Source organism: Cryptosporidium sp. chipmunk genotype I (genome assembly GCF_004936735.1).
Source record: "Cryptosporidium sp. chipmunk genotype I strain 37763 chromosome Unknown contig_17, whole genome shotgun sequence".
NCBI lineage: Eukaryota > Apicomplexa > Conoidasida > Eucoccidiorida > Cryptosporidiidae > Cryptosporidium > Cryptosporidium sp. chipmunk genotype I.
In genome coordinates, this window is record NW_027125614.1 from 14,163 (window position 1) to 30,259 (window position 16,097).

Below are 16,097 nucleotides of genomic sequence, written 5' to 3' on the forward strand. Positions count from 1 at the left end.
AAAATGTGATGATCTGTTCATTAATTGCTAAATACTAATCATTACATATTAAAAAAGATGAATCAATTCAATTGCTCATCTTTCTAGTGAATAGAGTGTACATTAGCTATCAATTCAAAGCTTCAGGTTTGAATTCTCTTTAAGAACAGAACATTCAGTGGTTTTTTTAAAAAAATTTCCAATGAAATACTTGGAATTACCGCAATAACATTTTAGTTTCAATTAATAAAACGAAAATAGAAATAAAAGAGAGGGGGGGAAGAAGGGTTGTTAGAAAAGGAAAGCAGTCTAAAAATAATAAAGTTATATTTGACTATTAATATAGTAAAGAATATGAGAATTTTCTGCACTAAAAATATTCTTATTTTCTGAAATGTAAATCTTTAGAGATTCGTAGATTTGGAAGTACTGTGAAACTTTCTCCTTAAGGTTGTTTGATTTCCAATTGTCAACAAACTCAAGTATAATGTTTCTCTGACTAATATTCAGATCCTGGTCTTCAGATCTACTAAGTGAAAATGAACTTGGTCTTTTTGGAAGATCTCTGAAAGAGTCCGTTTTTGAAATTAGATCCGATAACACTAGACAAATCTGGCAAACTAGACAGGTTATAAAGTATAGAAATCCTTTTTCACCCAAACTTAGATTGTTAAATAACTTCCCATAATAGTATTTCTGAACCACCTTCCATTTATCATCATAACGTACTTTACCTTGGTAGTTTCCGTTCCTAATTAGTGTTTTTGGGTCAAATCTTTTAAATAACATGACCAAATATTCCTTTATTACTTGAATTGTGCCGTAAACTTTACTAATACTCCTCTCAATTTCCCAAATCAACTTCTGAAGCTCATCGGAAAATGAATCATATAGGTAACCTTGAGAGAACTTAATATATAAATTATAATCTGTTGTATACTTCCTACACCAAATATAAAGAACAAGTCTTCCAACAAAATCCTTCAGCTTAATAAATATTCTAGAGATAGTTTCCAATAGAACCATCATCTGGAAAAGCTTTAGCAGGTCTTCCTCTCCTTGTTCTTTTCCAATCTTCTGTATTACAAATGTACTAGAAGTTTCTTGAATATTGATTTGCTTTCCAAAGTAATGGTTGAAATCTAAGTCCAATCCAAAGACTAACCTCAATAAATTCTCGTACCGCAAGTCACCATTGACCGAAATATAGTTGTTTAGCTGCTTTGTATAAGTTGTATGGCAGTTTTCTCTCCAATTTAAATTCCCGACACCTCTTTCTTCAGACCTCACAAGACCATACCCACTTGGCAAAACAAACTTCTTATTCTTAATTTTGTTCTGAATAAGTTCCTTTAGAGATTCAAACTCTCCTAGAACCGATATTCCTGTACTGCAATTCCTTCCTTGCCAGCTTTTATCTGAAAGTAGTCCTCCAATCTCGAAGGCCAGATATATATAGTCATTTACATTAAACTCCAGTCTATTCATTTGTTCAAAGGCTCGATCTAGACTCTGAAAGTAAATCTCATAAACTTTATCAAAATTTAGTTGATTTCTCCTTAAATACTCCATTATTGTTGTTTGGTTGAATTTTATCACAGTTTCAACCCCTTTGAGATTTTTTACCGGTACCGATACACGTGTTAACTCTAGATTATGACCATGATCATAATTTTCTGACTCTGAATCCAAAAAAGAATCGTTTACATGATTAAATTCAAAATCCTGGATAAAGGGATTAGTATCTGTAAAAAACATTGATAAATCTTGTTTTTGGAATTGGTTAGTTTTGGCCAAAACCATGTTTTCATCATCTTGGACAATTTCATTTAGGCAGATACTTTTAATCATTAAGATTCTAAGTAACACAGGTACTATAGATCTCAAGACTGACCTATGCAAGGCCAAATTTGTTTTTAACTCAAGCTCTAAATGGTTACCTTGACTACTTGATGTAATAGAGTCCAACTTATCTCTGAAAATACTTCTTTGGAGACTTTTATAAATCACGCTCAGAATATGACCACTGCTATAGACACCTTCATCTATCCTATTATTTATATTTTTTTGGCTGGTAGTGTTTGGATAGTGATTATTTGAAATGATAGACGAGGGATTTATTTGAAACTGCCATAAATAAGTATAAATATAACTCAAGAGAAAGTATCCATGAGGGATGCTCCAAGTTCTAATTTCAGTTTGGCCCGAGGATGTCCTTAATTTGAATATCCTAACAAGCATTTCAAAAGCTGGAGAAAATTCAGCTAATAAAACAATGAGATTGAGGTAGCTACTGGTTTTAAGAGAGCTTACATGCGAAACCTGGCCATCTCCACTATTAATTCTAGAAAAGCATAGCTCAATATCTCTTAAATACATATGTAAGAGCTCCAGAATAGCTTTCCCTAGGATTTTGATGGATACCACACTTTCTTCTCTGATAACCTGATTGTATGTTGAATATTCATTCTTGTTTATAGATCCTGATTTTAGTTCACTATTCATCTTGTCCCCCAGTAAAATTAATAATTCTGCCAGGCTTCTTAAATAGTGAATTTTTGTTCCGAATAAACAAATCATTGAGACAAGATCTTGAGACAGAAATATTTGCTTGTCTCGGTCATTTATATTGTTCCTAAAGCCGTTTTTTGGATCTAAAATGCCATTTTTCTTTAAATTTGTACCGGCTCCCGTATAGATAAATTTATCTCCCTGAAAATAATAGTTCATCCAAGGAGATAGTTCTCCAAATTCTTCTACCAGTTCAAGGTAAATGTTGTAATCATTTATAAATATGGTATAACAACCCAAAAGCTCTGCTCTTCTCTCTTCCCTGACTCTATGGTGTCTTGGATAGAGGGAAAATTCCTCTGAATCCAGTCCTTGAAACAACTTCATTACTGAATCTAGTTTTACCCAGACATGGCCATCTCTGCTGCCAATTTTGTGGTTTGGACTAACAATAGTACAGTTTTTAATCCTTTCTGTAGTAAGGACGTTCAAGATGGATTCATTGAAGATTTTGTTAGTCTTATTTAGACTCAGATATTGCTGATCCCATGAAAATCCCAAGTAATTGTTATTGTACTGTACTTGTCTTCTTCCTGAGACTCTTCTCAATAAGGTCGGAAGTTTGACTTTGGAGAGATTACAAATTCTGTAGTTCTCATCTTCAGTGTCCTCTTTCTTTTCCTTAATTAACTTGGATAGGCCATCAAAGTAGTTGAATGAAGACATATTCAAGACCTTAGAATCCATAACCTTTGTATCCCTGCTCCTTTCCGTACTAATAAGTAATCCTGAATGTTGGCTCTTTCCTAGAACCTGATTTTGATTTCGAATTTGATTCTGTTTATTATCAATAATCTCTAGCTCCTCTTCAGCCTCCAGATCCTCTAATACCTCCACTCTCGCCTCCATTTCCTCCTCGCTAAACTTGCCTTCCTGGTGAAATTCCAGTTCCTCTAGTTCATCTAACTCATCATCTGAATTACCAATAAACGATGCAAGCAAAGAGGTTCTATTTGTCTTAGGGGCCATTGGGTTCTGATTTATAGAAATTGTTCTTTTTGGATTCAACGAATTTTTAGATCCGGTACCTTTTGTAATGTTATCGTCAGTAAAATTAAAGCTTTCGTTTCCAAAAGCAATTTCAGCAATTTTATCAGTTTCTCTGGAAATCTCGACTTCTTCTAAATTCATAGTCAATTTGGTTAACTCATTATTGAACCAACTTTCCTCATTTAGATACATATCAGAAGTTAAACTCCTAAAAGTGACAATTCCAAGAGCAAAATCTGAAATAACATCCATCCAAAAGTCCCTGTGAGTTTTATTAAAGGCATTGCTTTTAAAGAGTAGTGAAGAAAATGTAGAAAAGTATATTTTAAAGTCGAAATTTAATTCCATATTCTCTCTGCTAACCTTCATTAGAGAATCACTCAAGTTTCCCTGCATTATGGAGTTCAATCTCCAAGTAAAGTCAGACTGGTAAGCTCTAACCAAGCTTTTATTCTGCCAAAAGTCCAAACTATAACAATCCAAAGATCCAATTAGAATGTACATCATCTGTAAAATGTAGGATCCTGAAGAACTTTGGTAATGGTGTTTAACCAGATTTTGAGATAAAATAAATAATGGTAGAAAACAAAACATTTGAGTCTCTACAAGCTTAGATCTCTGATCTATAATCATATTCATATTCTCCAAAGATTCTGGTCCTACACGACTTTGTACTACAATATTTGATAGACTGGAATCTAGAAAGTTAATGTAGTCAGAATCTTCCACCGGCTTCCTCTTGGTCTTATTGGAAAGAATCTTCGTCCATACCTTATCTTCTATCCTCCTTATCAAATTTTCATGGCTTTTCTCATGACTACTGCTTTGTAAGCTATTCCTGATCTGAATTTTTACCAACTCACTCAGCAATTCTTTGATTGATTTCTCATCCTTAGACATCTCAATGTGAATGCAAAGCCACCTCTGTGTGTGTGCGTGTTATAGGAAATTATTCAAATCTATTCACTCAGAATATTGTTTTCGTAATCTTTATCTCTTCCGTCAAAACAAACTCCCAGAACCTCTCAAAATTAGCTTGCAAAGGTTAAAGTCTTGTGAGAGTATTAATATTCTACGTACATTCCCATCTAATCCAGAAAAAAGTAAATTATTTAGCTACTCTAAATTTTCTGAAGATATATATTTTCTCCCCCTATTTTCTCAAAACTACACCCTACTTTACATGATCTCGGTACTTGGCGCCAATAACATTTAAAGCTATGAATGGCGGGAAATTCGGCGAAATTAAGAAGAAAAACAAATTAGGATAATTACGGAAAAATAAATCTTAAAAAGATGAATGTGACAGACTTTGGAGGCTTATTAGACTCTTAATATCTCAGCGTGGATTATGATGAGATAATACCTAATAAGTACTATGAATCTGTCTTAGAAAGCTTTCGTCAATTTAGTAGTAAAATATCCTTCATAAGAGTAAGAGGTACGAATAAAACATTCGTAATCCTACGAATAATGTTGTCAATAGAGTCAATCATTACTCACTTTATCCTTTTTTTCGGATAAAAGAAATAAAAATTGAAAACCACATTAATGAGATTTTTTTTATTTTACTACAAAAATGTTTTTTTCTTTATCTTAAAGTACCTGTAAATTGGAAAGGGCGGGCAACTCCAAAAGATGTTTGATCTAAAAGGGAAAATAAAATAGGAAAACTTTGAAAAAATATTAAACTCACCTGATTCCTGTCTTCAAATAAAACATATCCCTGCAGCTGCTCAATGTTAGTTTTGTATTTTGAGCTAATAATAATGTGAATCAAAAAAAAGGTTAGAGGGGTGAATATAATGATCAGCAGTAATAGAGAAAATGTTTGGGTGGCATCCTCGGGATTTAGTCGAAAATAGACATTTCCAAGAAGGTGGCCAGAATCAGTATTGTAGTGATGGTAGTAGCAAAGGTAATAGTGTGTGGTTGTTAGCTGGTTAACGGGAAACTTGTAGTCGAATAGGTCACCTTTTATATGATTACTGGATTTACTTGGACTCCAGGAGTAGGTCTGTATAAGCTGACCTCCTTTGGAAGTCAAGCTTGTAGGCTGTAGAATTTGGAGAGACTCATCCTCTGGAAACCCATGACACAAATAGTTCTTCTTCAGAGAAACTATTGAAAACGCTACCTTGTTTATCTGTAGCGAACTTGTGGAAAGTACAAACTCAAAGTCCCAACCGGGATTCACTAAAACTCTGACATCAACGATAAATCTGTCAAAAGGGTATATCTTTGGAACCTCCATATTATCTTTAAATACTTCAAACCTCCATCCTCCAACGTCGTCTCCAGATACTGAGGGACTAAGAATTTTAAAATTCTCACTTTTGTTTCCTCCAGTACACAAACATGCTCTTGGAGAATTAAATAAACTTTCTGATAATGTGTTCCTAATTCCATTAATATTCCCTAGGTCGAAAACTCTACAAGTAGGTAAATCTGAATCAATAAAAGATGGAATCCATTTATTTTCTGGTGTGAACTCCTTGTAGTTGCAAACTCTTGCAACTCCCTGCTCGTCTTTCATATACCTTTTGCAATCAGAATCTCCACAGCTTACTCCCCTACCTATTATCAAACACTCTCTTCGTCCCTCTTCACCAGCCCCTTCCCACTCAGATCTCACGCTCTCCTCCCATATACGAACAATTAAATCTCCAGACCCACTCCCTACTGAAACAGGAATCACCCCGACTTTTGGATTCCTATAGAGAAATAACCCAGGACTCCTATCAGCAGTCACAGCAAATTCCCTCACCACTAATAGCACAGCATCTATCAAAATTACCCCTAAAACCAACAAATTCATCCAAACATGTAATTACTTTTAATTAAGAAAATTTAATTCGCGCCAAACTTATTGCTATCCATTATATTATTTTGTGCTAAAAATTAAAAGTAAAGCGCATGCATTGTAAATAGAGACTAGGATAAATATAAAATTAAACTTAAGCCGTACTTGAATGGAAGTTTAATGATTTTTACTTCCAAATAGCATAAATTGCAGTCCTTTGAAATTCTTATCAACTATTAATCTCCTCATTAATCCCATTAACCCCCTTTCTTTTATTCTAAACTAATCTATTTTTAACCTTTTCGATATTTATTCCGTACTTTTGTCCTCAGTACTTAAAAAAATTAACCAAGTATGGCGCCAAAACTTTTTGCAAAAAAAGTCCAATTTAAAAAAAATAAAAGCAAGACTTGTCTGGATCTTGAGAAAAAGGAAGCACATAAGTTGAGTTTGCAAAAAGATCTCTTCTGAAAAACAAATCTGGTTCTTAATAATTATATTTCTATGTAATTATGGTACTTTTTCACGACTTTGGAGAATTTGAAACTGCTGGGTATTCTTTGTATTCAGAAAACCCAATAAAGGTAAGTTAAGTTAGAGACATACATTTGCTTAGATTGGCCTAAATCAAGTGGGAAACCTAGGATTTAGGGTCAGATTTTCCTGGCTCTAACTTCTTCTTGGACACTTTTTATTCGTTTCAAAAAACCAAACTATTCTCTACTCTTTGTTTGCTGATTTTGGCCAATTTTCTCATGTATTATCTGAAAGCCATATAATACCTATTAATTAATCCAAAATTCCCCCTGCTTCCTTACTTTAAATTAAAAAAACTATCCAGACTAAACTCGTCATTAAGGTGCAAAAATCCAAAGGTAATAGACTCAGTCTAAGAATAACTAATGACAAACATTCCGTAAGCCATTACTACAAAACATCAAAAATCAATCAAGACATTGAAAGGCTTAAAAAACTATTAAGTTTATTTCTCAACTAATTGAAAGAATAATCAATCTATTTGTTAGATTTAACTCCTAATGGATCACAAATTGCCATAAGAGTAGTACATTCCACTTTACTTCACCCAAGTAGCTTCATAACTAACAATATATCATCTACAAATTAAAGTTTATTAATCAATATCCAAAGTTGTCTTATTAAACTTCTTCGCCTAGCATAGTATTAAGGAAGCGAAAGTAGATTCATCTCTATATCATTTGCTTAAATAGAATTTCAAAAAAACTTAATTCACCCAAATTGCATTAATTATTCCGCAAATAAGATTTTTCTTCACCAGTACTCTCCAATTAATTACATACATTACAAAAAAAAAAAATCACTTCACAAACGTAATAAACCTCCACATGTTCATTCCCTCTCTTCTTACTCCTCACTTTCTTATTCACCCCCTTACAGGTATATAAAAGTTAAAAGCACCAGCTCACAATAATAAAATTAATAATTAAAAGAGATCCACCATCAGGCTATCTACCGTTGTTAAATTTGCATGATCTTGGCGCCAAAAAAAAAAAGAAGAAAAAGCCCAACAGCTGCATTTCATCATTTACTACCATTTTCTTTTTCTTCCTCGTACTCTTCTCCTCTCACTATTATCGCACTCTTAATGAAGTCTAATTCCAGTTGCTATAGAAAACAACGGCGTTGCTAGTGATACTAGTTGCTGTAGGTATTATATGATTATAGAAAACAGGAATGACGTGTCGAAGAAAAGGTGGCACTGGCTTTTTTTTTTTTAGTCACAAAAAATAGAGAATTAAAACTTGAAAAAAAGTCAAGTGGGTGTATTAGAGACCATCCATATAATGAAAACTTCTCTTTGTGGGATCTAACTGATAAAAAGAGGAAGTGGAAAAATCCCAGTAAATTAAAGGCATGGAACGTCAGTTCTATTAAAATATAGGGAGTTGGGCATAAAACCCCCCCAAAACTCGCACTACTTCAATTTGATTATTACTGTTTAAACTGAAAATTTTAAATCTTACAACTCAAGATTGACTTACTAAGCTTAATTGGTGGATTGGAAGATAAATTCAGTGTAATTAAATATTAAGAATTGGCTTTGCCCAGAAATCCAACAATGTTGGAGGAGTAAATTTAATTTGATCCTCATTCTTTGGGCCTCCTTTATGACAAGAATCATTAATTAGTGAGGAGTGACTGGTACTCATATGCATTCCTCGCTTGGGTCCATTTACAAGTTCCTGGTTCATATGATCCAAATTCCTCATGCCATGGGCTACATTGGGAACTGAATCAATCCGGTTGGTCATGCTGGAATTCACTCCCATCAATATTGAGGAGTTTGTATTAGGTTTAGTATTACTGCTATTGATAGAAGAAGCAGTATTAGTATTATTTATAGCAGTATTAGTATTAGATGCACCATTTGTGGTAACTTTAGAATGGTTACCATGTCTATGAGCATTATGCTGATGGCTGAGATGATGTCCATGATTAAGACTATGTCCGAGAACAAAGTTCTGCATAGCAACATCCATATTATGGTGGGCATCTGAAATGCCCGAAAACTGCATCTGCTGTGGAGAAGTCTCGGGAATAGAGTCAAACAAATCTACTCCCCCTCCACCTCTCAACGTCATACCCTGTATCCCAGAAGATCCTCCATAGGACTTTTTATTATATGACATTGCAAATCCCATATTACCTGTGATAAACTCGGAGTGGTTCGGATTTAGACTACTATTTTGTCCACAATTACCACTTTGGGATTGCTGTTGTTGTTGTTGTTGTTGTTGCTTCTGTTTAGCTCTGCTTTTGGCAAGTCTGACCTCAATAGGCCTCTTAGAATTATCAAAGATGTACTTCTTGTCAAGAAACATTATCGCGTTCTCTGCCATGAACTTTCGAGGGAAAGTGACAAAAGCAGAACATTTGCTTTGTTTGTTGTTGTCTCTAATAATATGAACCTCATCAACATGGCCAAATTGCTTAAAGAGTAGGAGAAGTTGATCTTCAGTGCAATTCTTTGGAAGACTACCAACAAATACTTTGACAGATTCACCGCATGGCTGAACATCAGGAGAAAGTCCTAACCTTTCAATTTCTCCATCGGCGTACTTAACTTGAATTGGCCCAACTTCCTTGTCTAAGACAGTTTTGCCATGAATACAAAGAATTGCATTTTGCGCTTCATAAATATTGGAAAATCTGACGAAAGCACAACCTTTTGGTCCATTGGAATCCCGAATTATATTACATTCAACAACCAACCCGTACTTATTGAAAATCTTGAGCAACTCTTCATTTGTCATATGTTTTGGTACTCTGTTTACAAAAAGTTTAACGGGGGCATAACCTCGTTTGGATCTTCTCTTGTTATTTTGCTTATTAATAAACCCAATATCCTTAAGCTGATCGCTTGTTAAAGAACTTAAGGAATCGCTCTGCCGAATGAATCTATCTCTCTTAGGAGAAGACATTGCTCTAACCATATTGACTCCACAATAATGTGAATGCTTAGAATCAACCATACCTTCAATATTTCCATATTCTATGCAACCATTAGAAGAACCATAAATAAAGTGACCAGTACTTTCAGTACTTGATCCAGATGAATCACGAGTCAATGAATTGTCTGTATTATAAGTTTCCAACTCATCCTTATTCTCCAAAAACCTCGCTAAATCACTATTAGATCTAGAGTAATTGACAGAACTAGCATTTCTGGGATAATACGAACAGATACCAGGATATTTGGAATTATTTGAAAAGTCCATAGTTACAGATCTTTGGTATTTAGATGTATTGTCAAAGTAACTATCAGTCTCCTTTGACCCAATAAAACTGATATTATCATCTAGAAAAAGTGTATTTGCATCACGTATACCCTCAACAAATGGATTTAGTTGATCTTCTCCCATTGCAGTAATTTGGTCAAAATTCACAAAATAACTTTCTTCATTGTTGCTGCAAAAAGAAGCTGGAAAACTATTACTTCTGTTAAATAGTGCCTGAGATACTCTGTTTAAATCTGAAACTATTTGTCTACCTCCCCCTAGTTCTGCTTGTGAAAACCCCTGGCATTTTTTGTCACTCACCCAAAATGCTCTACTATCTGTTACATCTCTGTAACTTTGATTATCCATTTTAAATACTCAACATCACCAATCCTTAGCTTTCTTTAATTCAATAACTTGAATGTTTCTTTTTCCAATGACTTCCCTGATTAACCTAATCAAAGAGACCAAAAGAAAGAATGGTCCTTCACCACGAATTCTCTACTTTATTTTTAGTATAGCAATTAAATATATATAAATATATTTATTATTTTTAATATTATCGATTTACCGGTAGACGTCTTTAAATTAATCCAACTCTCTTGTGCGCCAGAAAATTTTTTAATTATTTTTTTCCCCATTACTTTTTATTTACGTGCATTATTTTGCCTCTCTAAATAATCATTTTATTTATTAGCGGATTTATGCACCATTTTGTTTAATAATCAATTAATGACATTTTTATTACAAATTTTTATTTCTGGCAAGGCGGGCTCTCTCGGCAGTACCTTATTTATGTTAAATTTTTCATTAGACCTCCTCGTAAACTAGTCGAGATAGACCCCCGCGCGCCACATGTGGGCGGGTTTTGTACAGAAGAATTTTTTCATGAACAGCTTTAATGCATGTGTTGAATAGAATGATAACTGATTTTTTTTTCTCTTTTCTCTCTTAGAAAGTTTTTTTGTTTGTTTCTGCTTATGTGTAATAATTGGAGATGAACGGAGTAGTATGATAAGCATGCAGAGTAATAAATTAAAATATATCTAGGAGATTGCTATGTTACTAAATGTAATGAAATTCAGCTATTGTTGATGTGAATATAAAATTTGAATTCTAGCTCTCGCCCCCAAGTCAGTCTCCACGCATTGCAAGCCGGTAATGATGTTTACCACAAACTGTTGTATTGGTGCATATGCGTTTGTGGAAAATATCATTACCGGCTTGTAACGCGTGGAACTGACTTGTTGATTTAGGAGCTACTAGTTTTGCTATTCAGTGTTGATTACTTCAAATACAAGCTTAGAGCATCTCGGCTGATACCTTTTTACATTCTTATATTTATAATTCAATATCCCAATGTCACTTTGCAGTATACGAGGGTAGGAAAGCATGCTTATGTTCCAGTCTGCATCCTTTGTAGCATTGGTCTGGCTATAGTAGTCAACTCTGCCACGCCCTCCAAGTAAGGAAACAATGTAATTTTGGAAAACTTTAGATACAGGGTCAACTGAGGTACCTTTTTGCTTAGAATAAGATATTAATTTGTTGAAAGGAGGTGCCTGGAGTAATAGGATGTATGACCTTCTGTATGGGGAATCGAGTAAAAAATAGTCGTAATAAAACTGAACAATTTGACTCTTCTTTAGAGTTCTGACCAAATTGCATGATTCATGCTTCCAATTATAGTTGTATCTCCACTTTGACATCTCTAACAAAGAAGACCTAAGATTTCTAATTTGAATCTTCTCTTTTGAGCAGTAATACCTGATAAAATGACTCTTAACTGAGCTAAACACGTCTTCAGAGAGAACTTCCTCGTTGTCAATTATATCAGTCTTGAACCTCTTAATGGATGACTTGAGTATTGACAAAAGTGTAAAGCTATCAAAATGAGACGACAGTATGTAGAGAGTAAATTGAGGAATGCTATTCAACCTGTAGAATGAAGCCTCTACTTCTCCTCTTACAGCAAAATTTGAGTTCAAATTTGGAGGTAAATTCGTACTCCTAGAGTAGTTTTGGGACATCTCCACTACCAGCTTTCTTACTAATGAAGAAAAGTACTTTCTGAGTATTCTCTCCAAAACCCTAGAAGCTACAGTATTAAAGATGCACCTTGGCTGTAAATTGTCATTTGTTTCCCACTTGTATTCCCCTTCATCTTCGAAAAAAATATCATTATCTGAAAGATGTGAATTAAACCCTGTAGAACTGTTCTTATTGCATGGTAACTGGAACCTGACTGAGGCACTGCTGGTTGTTAAAATCCCATCAGTAAATGTCTGTCTAATTATAATTGGCTCATCGCCGACTGAAAATGCAAAATAAGGCTCTTGAAGCATGCAAATCTGCTTATAAGAATCCGGCTTTTCGAAATATACCCAATCCAAAATCGTCTCGGTATATTTCTTGTTAAATTCATCGCTCGTAATCCCCAGAATTACTGTCTCCATAAACCCTTGTTGGCGAGGCTTATCAGAATTTTTATTGAATAAGGTATCCATAATGTAGTTGTGAAATGTTAAGTAGCTATCATAAGTAATTGAAATGCCCGTAATTATAAAGGTTTCGTCTTCAAAGTAGTCTTCGTATTGTAATATGCCCTGGTAGTACCGAATAAAGTCCATTGGAGTTCTATTCTTTCTCTTTTTAATCTCATTTTTCATCAAATTACGCAATATCTGATAAAACTTTACAATCTTTAAAGGCTTGAACCGCGAATTCATCTCCTTAAATATATTTCTTATATATTCAATCAAAGAACAACAAGGCCCAACAAAGTTAAACTCCACCTCGTTGTTTCCAATCATTAGAGATCCAAAATGAAATGGCTTTGTTAGTGATCCTTGAACTCTCCAATTGCTATACTTTGTATTGCCGCTCTGGGAAAGCCTTGCAAGTATATTCTTGTAACCTGGAATAGGCTCACTTTCCCAAAACCTTTCAATTGAAAGATTGAAAATATCTGATAATATTTTGAGCATTACCAGCCCTTTCTGTCTTTTAGAAATGTCATCCATTTCACAAAAGTTGTCTTTTAATATCTTACATGCGCTTATCTCTGTTCTGATGATAGATCTCGCAAAAACTATCGGAGAATAGAACTTAAAGTTTTCAAGCCTGGTGGTAATGCCTAAGTCACTCCTATAGGAGAATCTTGGATAAAGTAAATTATTGTTTATGTTTGTAGAATTCTTATAGCTTTTGTAGTCTGGAATCATCATGGAAGTCTCAAAGTTAACTACTCTCTCAGGCAAAGTCCAACTTTCTGAATTAGTAAAATCAACAATATCCTTCTCTCTGAATAGATTGTTATTCTTGTAGTAGGAACTAAACTGCAAATTTACATATTCGTGATAGTTATAAGCTTTAACTTTGAGAACAAAGTCCGTTCTATATCTGAAATAAGGATCAGTAAAAATCACACTTGCCTTAAACTCCACGATTTTCCTTATAATGAACTCCATTAGAACAAAAACTAAACTTCCGGTATCAAATGTGGAGTTTGCTTTGCTGATCTTTCCTACAGAGTCTGTTCTGAAAGTGTTACACTTATATCGTTTCATTAGATCGCACTCTTTCGGTAGTCTCGTGTGAGATCTGTGAATCGAGCTCAAAATTAACTGAGGGTAGTTCTTAAATAGCATAGGATTGTAAATTCTAATTTCATTCTTGATCCAGTTAGAGTCGGAGCTATTAAACTGGGAAACCTGTATAGGAGTTCCACAATTATTTATTGGAGTAGTTAGCTGAGTTGGAAGATCCTCATAGAGATACTGAAGATGCCAATTAATCTCATTAAGTCTCTGTACCTCGTCCACAATATCAAACATTCCATCGCTAACTGTAAGCTCTGGCTTGGACTTCTTTCCTCCACTGGTCCTCTCAAATTGCCTAAGAAGGAAAATACTGTAAGAATAAAAATCTTCCACTACCTTCCTTGCATTAAAAACCTCCATACCTTTTAAAACAAACCTAAAAATTAGTCTCAGCTTTAGAGACGAGTAGTGTAGTCTCCATGTCAACTTTAAATCCCGTATGATTCCAAGCTCATCTCTTAATCTTCTGACCATTTTAGAATCCAAATACAAAGTCGTTATCACGTCCATAACTCTAGTTAATGAAACTGAAACCAAATGAGCAATGTTCTTCAACTGTATCTTATAATCGATATCAAGCACACTCTTCTTGTATGAAAGAGGAACCACATTGAAGACTTTGATTGCCTCTTCTAACTGTTCAGAGTTGAAATCTACGATTTCATCAAAATCTGAATTGTCACTTTCTCCTAACATTTCCCCCCGTTTTTTCTTTCTCTCAATCTCCTGTATAGACAAACCTTTCTCAATGAAAAGCTTTCCCGTGTTATCACATTCAGAGCCAAAAACAACCATCTCACTTGCTAATGACTTCTCAAACAATCTGTAATCTACCGCCGAGTCAATGTATAAGTTCATATTTTCAGGTAGCCAATACTTTTCATAGTGCTCCTTAATTAGCAGCTTCAGTTTATGTAGCCAATCTTTTAAGCTGCTGGGAAGGGTTTCCTCCACTATACTGTTTTGAAACGAACAGGAACTTGATGATAAGAAGGCTAGATGTTCTTGCCAGTATGTCGAGAAGATCTCACAGTTGGAAAAGTATTCTGAAATTGGGTCCTCTCCAATACTATCTAAAGATTCTAAATTATCGCTCCCCTTCTCTTTGCTCTTGGTTGGATCGATAGGTCTCATGCTAGTCTTTATAAAGCTGATCCTATACTCCTCATCTCTTAAACACGACTTGTAAATGTAGTAGAGTCTACATAAAGAGTTGAGTAAGTTCTTTGTTGTAAGTGGCCTGTTCTTGACATAAAGCTCTTCGTCAGTGTTTCCAGTAGAAATCACAGTATCAGCACTTCCAGAGGAATACCCAACAGAGTCTGTGAACCTCTTTAACGCTTCAACAGCCTTTGCATCTGAAACTGTTGCAGTTAACTTTGTATACAAGCTTGAAACTGTTACACTTGTTAAGCTATTGTCCTTTTGTTTTTCAATGTATTCCCCAAAGTTCAGTAAATAATCATCCAGATTAGAACCCATATTTAGGAATATAAAACCCATTAAATAAGTCAAACCTTGGTTGTTGATTGGGTCAATATTTGATCCAAAAGGTAAGTATATTGAAAATTCCGTCTTAATCCTCATTGGAGAATAGTTAATTAACGCAGTGGTCCCAGTTTTACAATTTTGTAATGCAATCAGTTTCTTCTTTGATCCTAAAGGATACTTTGTCTCCAGTCTCTTATACTTGCCGAAAACGACTTTATACTTTTCATCAAGTGACTCCAGAGTCTTGGAATCACTAATAATTGAAGAAGAGTTCAATTGAACTTTTACTATTTCAAACCCTTCCCAGGGCTCTCCGATAATAAACTTCAAGTTCTCCAATTCCTGAGTTTCATTATCAAATTTCTTGTTAATAAATCCTTCCACAGGAGAATAGTACAAAATCTTTCTATTAGAAAGTTCATAATTTCTTGATAGACATACTCCAATCAAAGACAGTCCAAGACAAACTGAAAGACTGTTAAACAATCTCTTCCATCCACTTAAACCATTTTTATTCATTCTTTATCTCTTTGGCATGTACTCTTTGATAACTTAGCTTATTAAAGAAAAAAAATAAAGGTTTTATTAGGTTTTGACCAGCAGCTTCCTTAAGAAAAAGTATAGATTATTTGGAAATTTTATTCCTTAATTATATGAAACTTTAAATTTTCATTAGAAGTTAATTAATTAAAATTTTATTATTTTTTAAATATTTTCGAAATTACGTGTGCAATATTTTTTTTTAAACCCCACATTGACAACTTTTCCATTTTGACAACGGTAACTGCGTATATACCGGCATACATGCAAAAAACTTTTTTTTGTGATTTGAAAGAAAAAATAGTAATAATAAATCAATATAATAATTAAATTACGTGTAAAATTTTAGACTAAATTAAAATT

At 34.1% G+C, this 16,097-nt stretch overlaps 4 protein-coding genes across 4 annotated transcripts; all 4 read right to left on the minus strand.

The window, feature by feature from the left end:
- Positions 1–303: 303 nt before the first annotated feature.
- Positions 304–4,440, minus strand: ELE39_001407 (uncharacterized protein; the record flags this gene model as incomplete). Its single annotated transcript, XM_067344446.1, has 1 exon — positions 304–4,440. The coding sequence occupies one exon, from the start codon at positions 4,438–4,440 to the stop codon at positions 304–306; it is 4,137 nt and encodes a 1,378-aa protein (XP_067200484.1).
- Positions 4,441–5,131: 691 nt separating this feature from the next.
- On the minus strand, positions 5,132–6,358 carry ELE39_001040 (uncharacterized protein; the record flags this gene model as incomplete). The annotated part of the gene is made up of 1 exon (XM_067344079.1): positions 5,132–6,358. The coding sequence occupies one exon, from the start codon at positions 6,356–6,358 to the stop codon at positions 5,132–5,134; it is 1,227 nt and encodes a 408-aa protein (XP_067200117.1).
- Positions 6,359–8,403: 2,045 nt separating this feature from the next.
- ELE39_001051 (bruno with 2 RRM domains) lies at positions 8,404–10,470 on the minus strand (the record flags this gene model as incomplete). Its single annotated transcript, XM_067344090.1, has 1 exon — positions 8,404–10,470. One exon carries the CDS (start codon positions 10,468–10,470, stop codon positions 8,404–8,406), a length of 2,067 nt encoding a protein of 688 aa, XP_067200128.1.
- Positions 10,471–11,372: 902 nt separating this feature from the next.
- Positions 11,373–15,713, minus strand: ELE39_001062 (uncharacterized protein; the record flags this gene model as incomplete). The annotated part of the gene is made up of 1 exon (XM_067344101.1): positions 11,373–15,713. The coding sequence occupies one exon, from the start codon at positions 15,711–15,713 to the stop codon at positions 11,373–11,375; it is 4,341 nt and encodes a 1,446-aa protein (XP_067200139.1).
- Between the last annotated feature and the right edge of the window lie 384 nt (positions 15,714–16,097).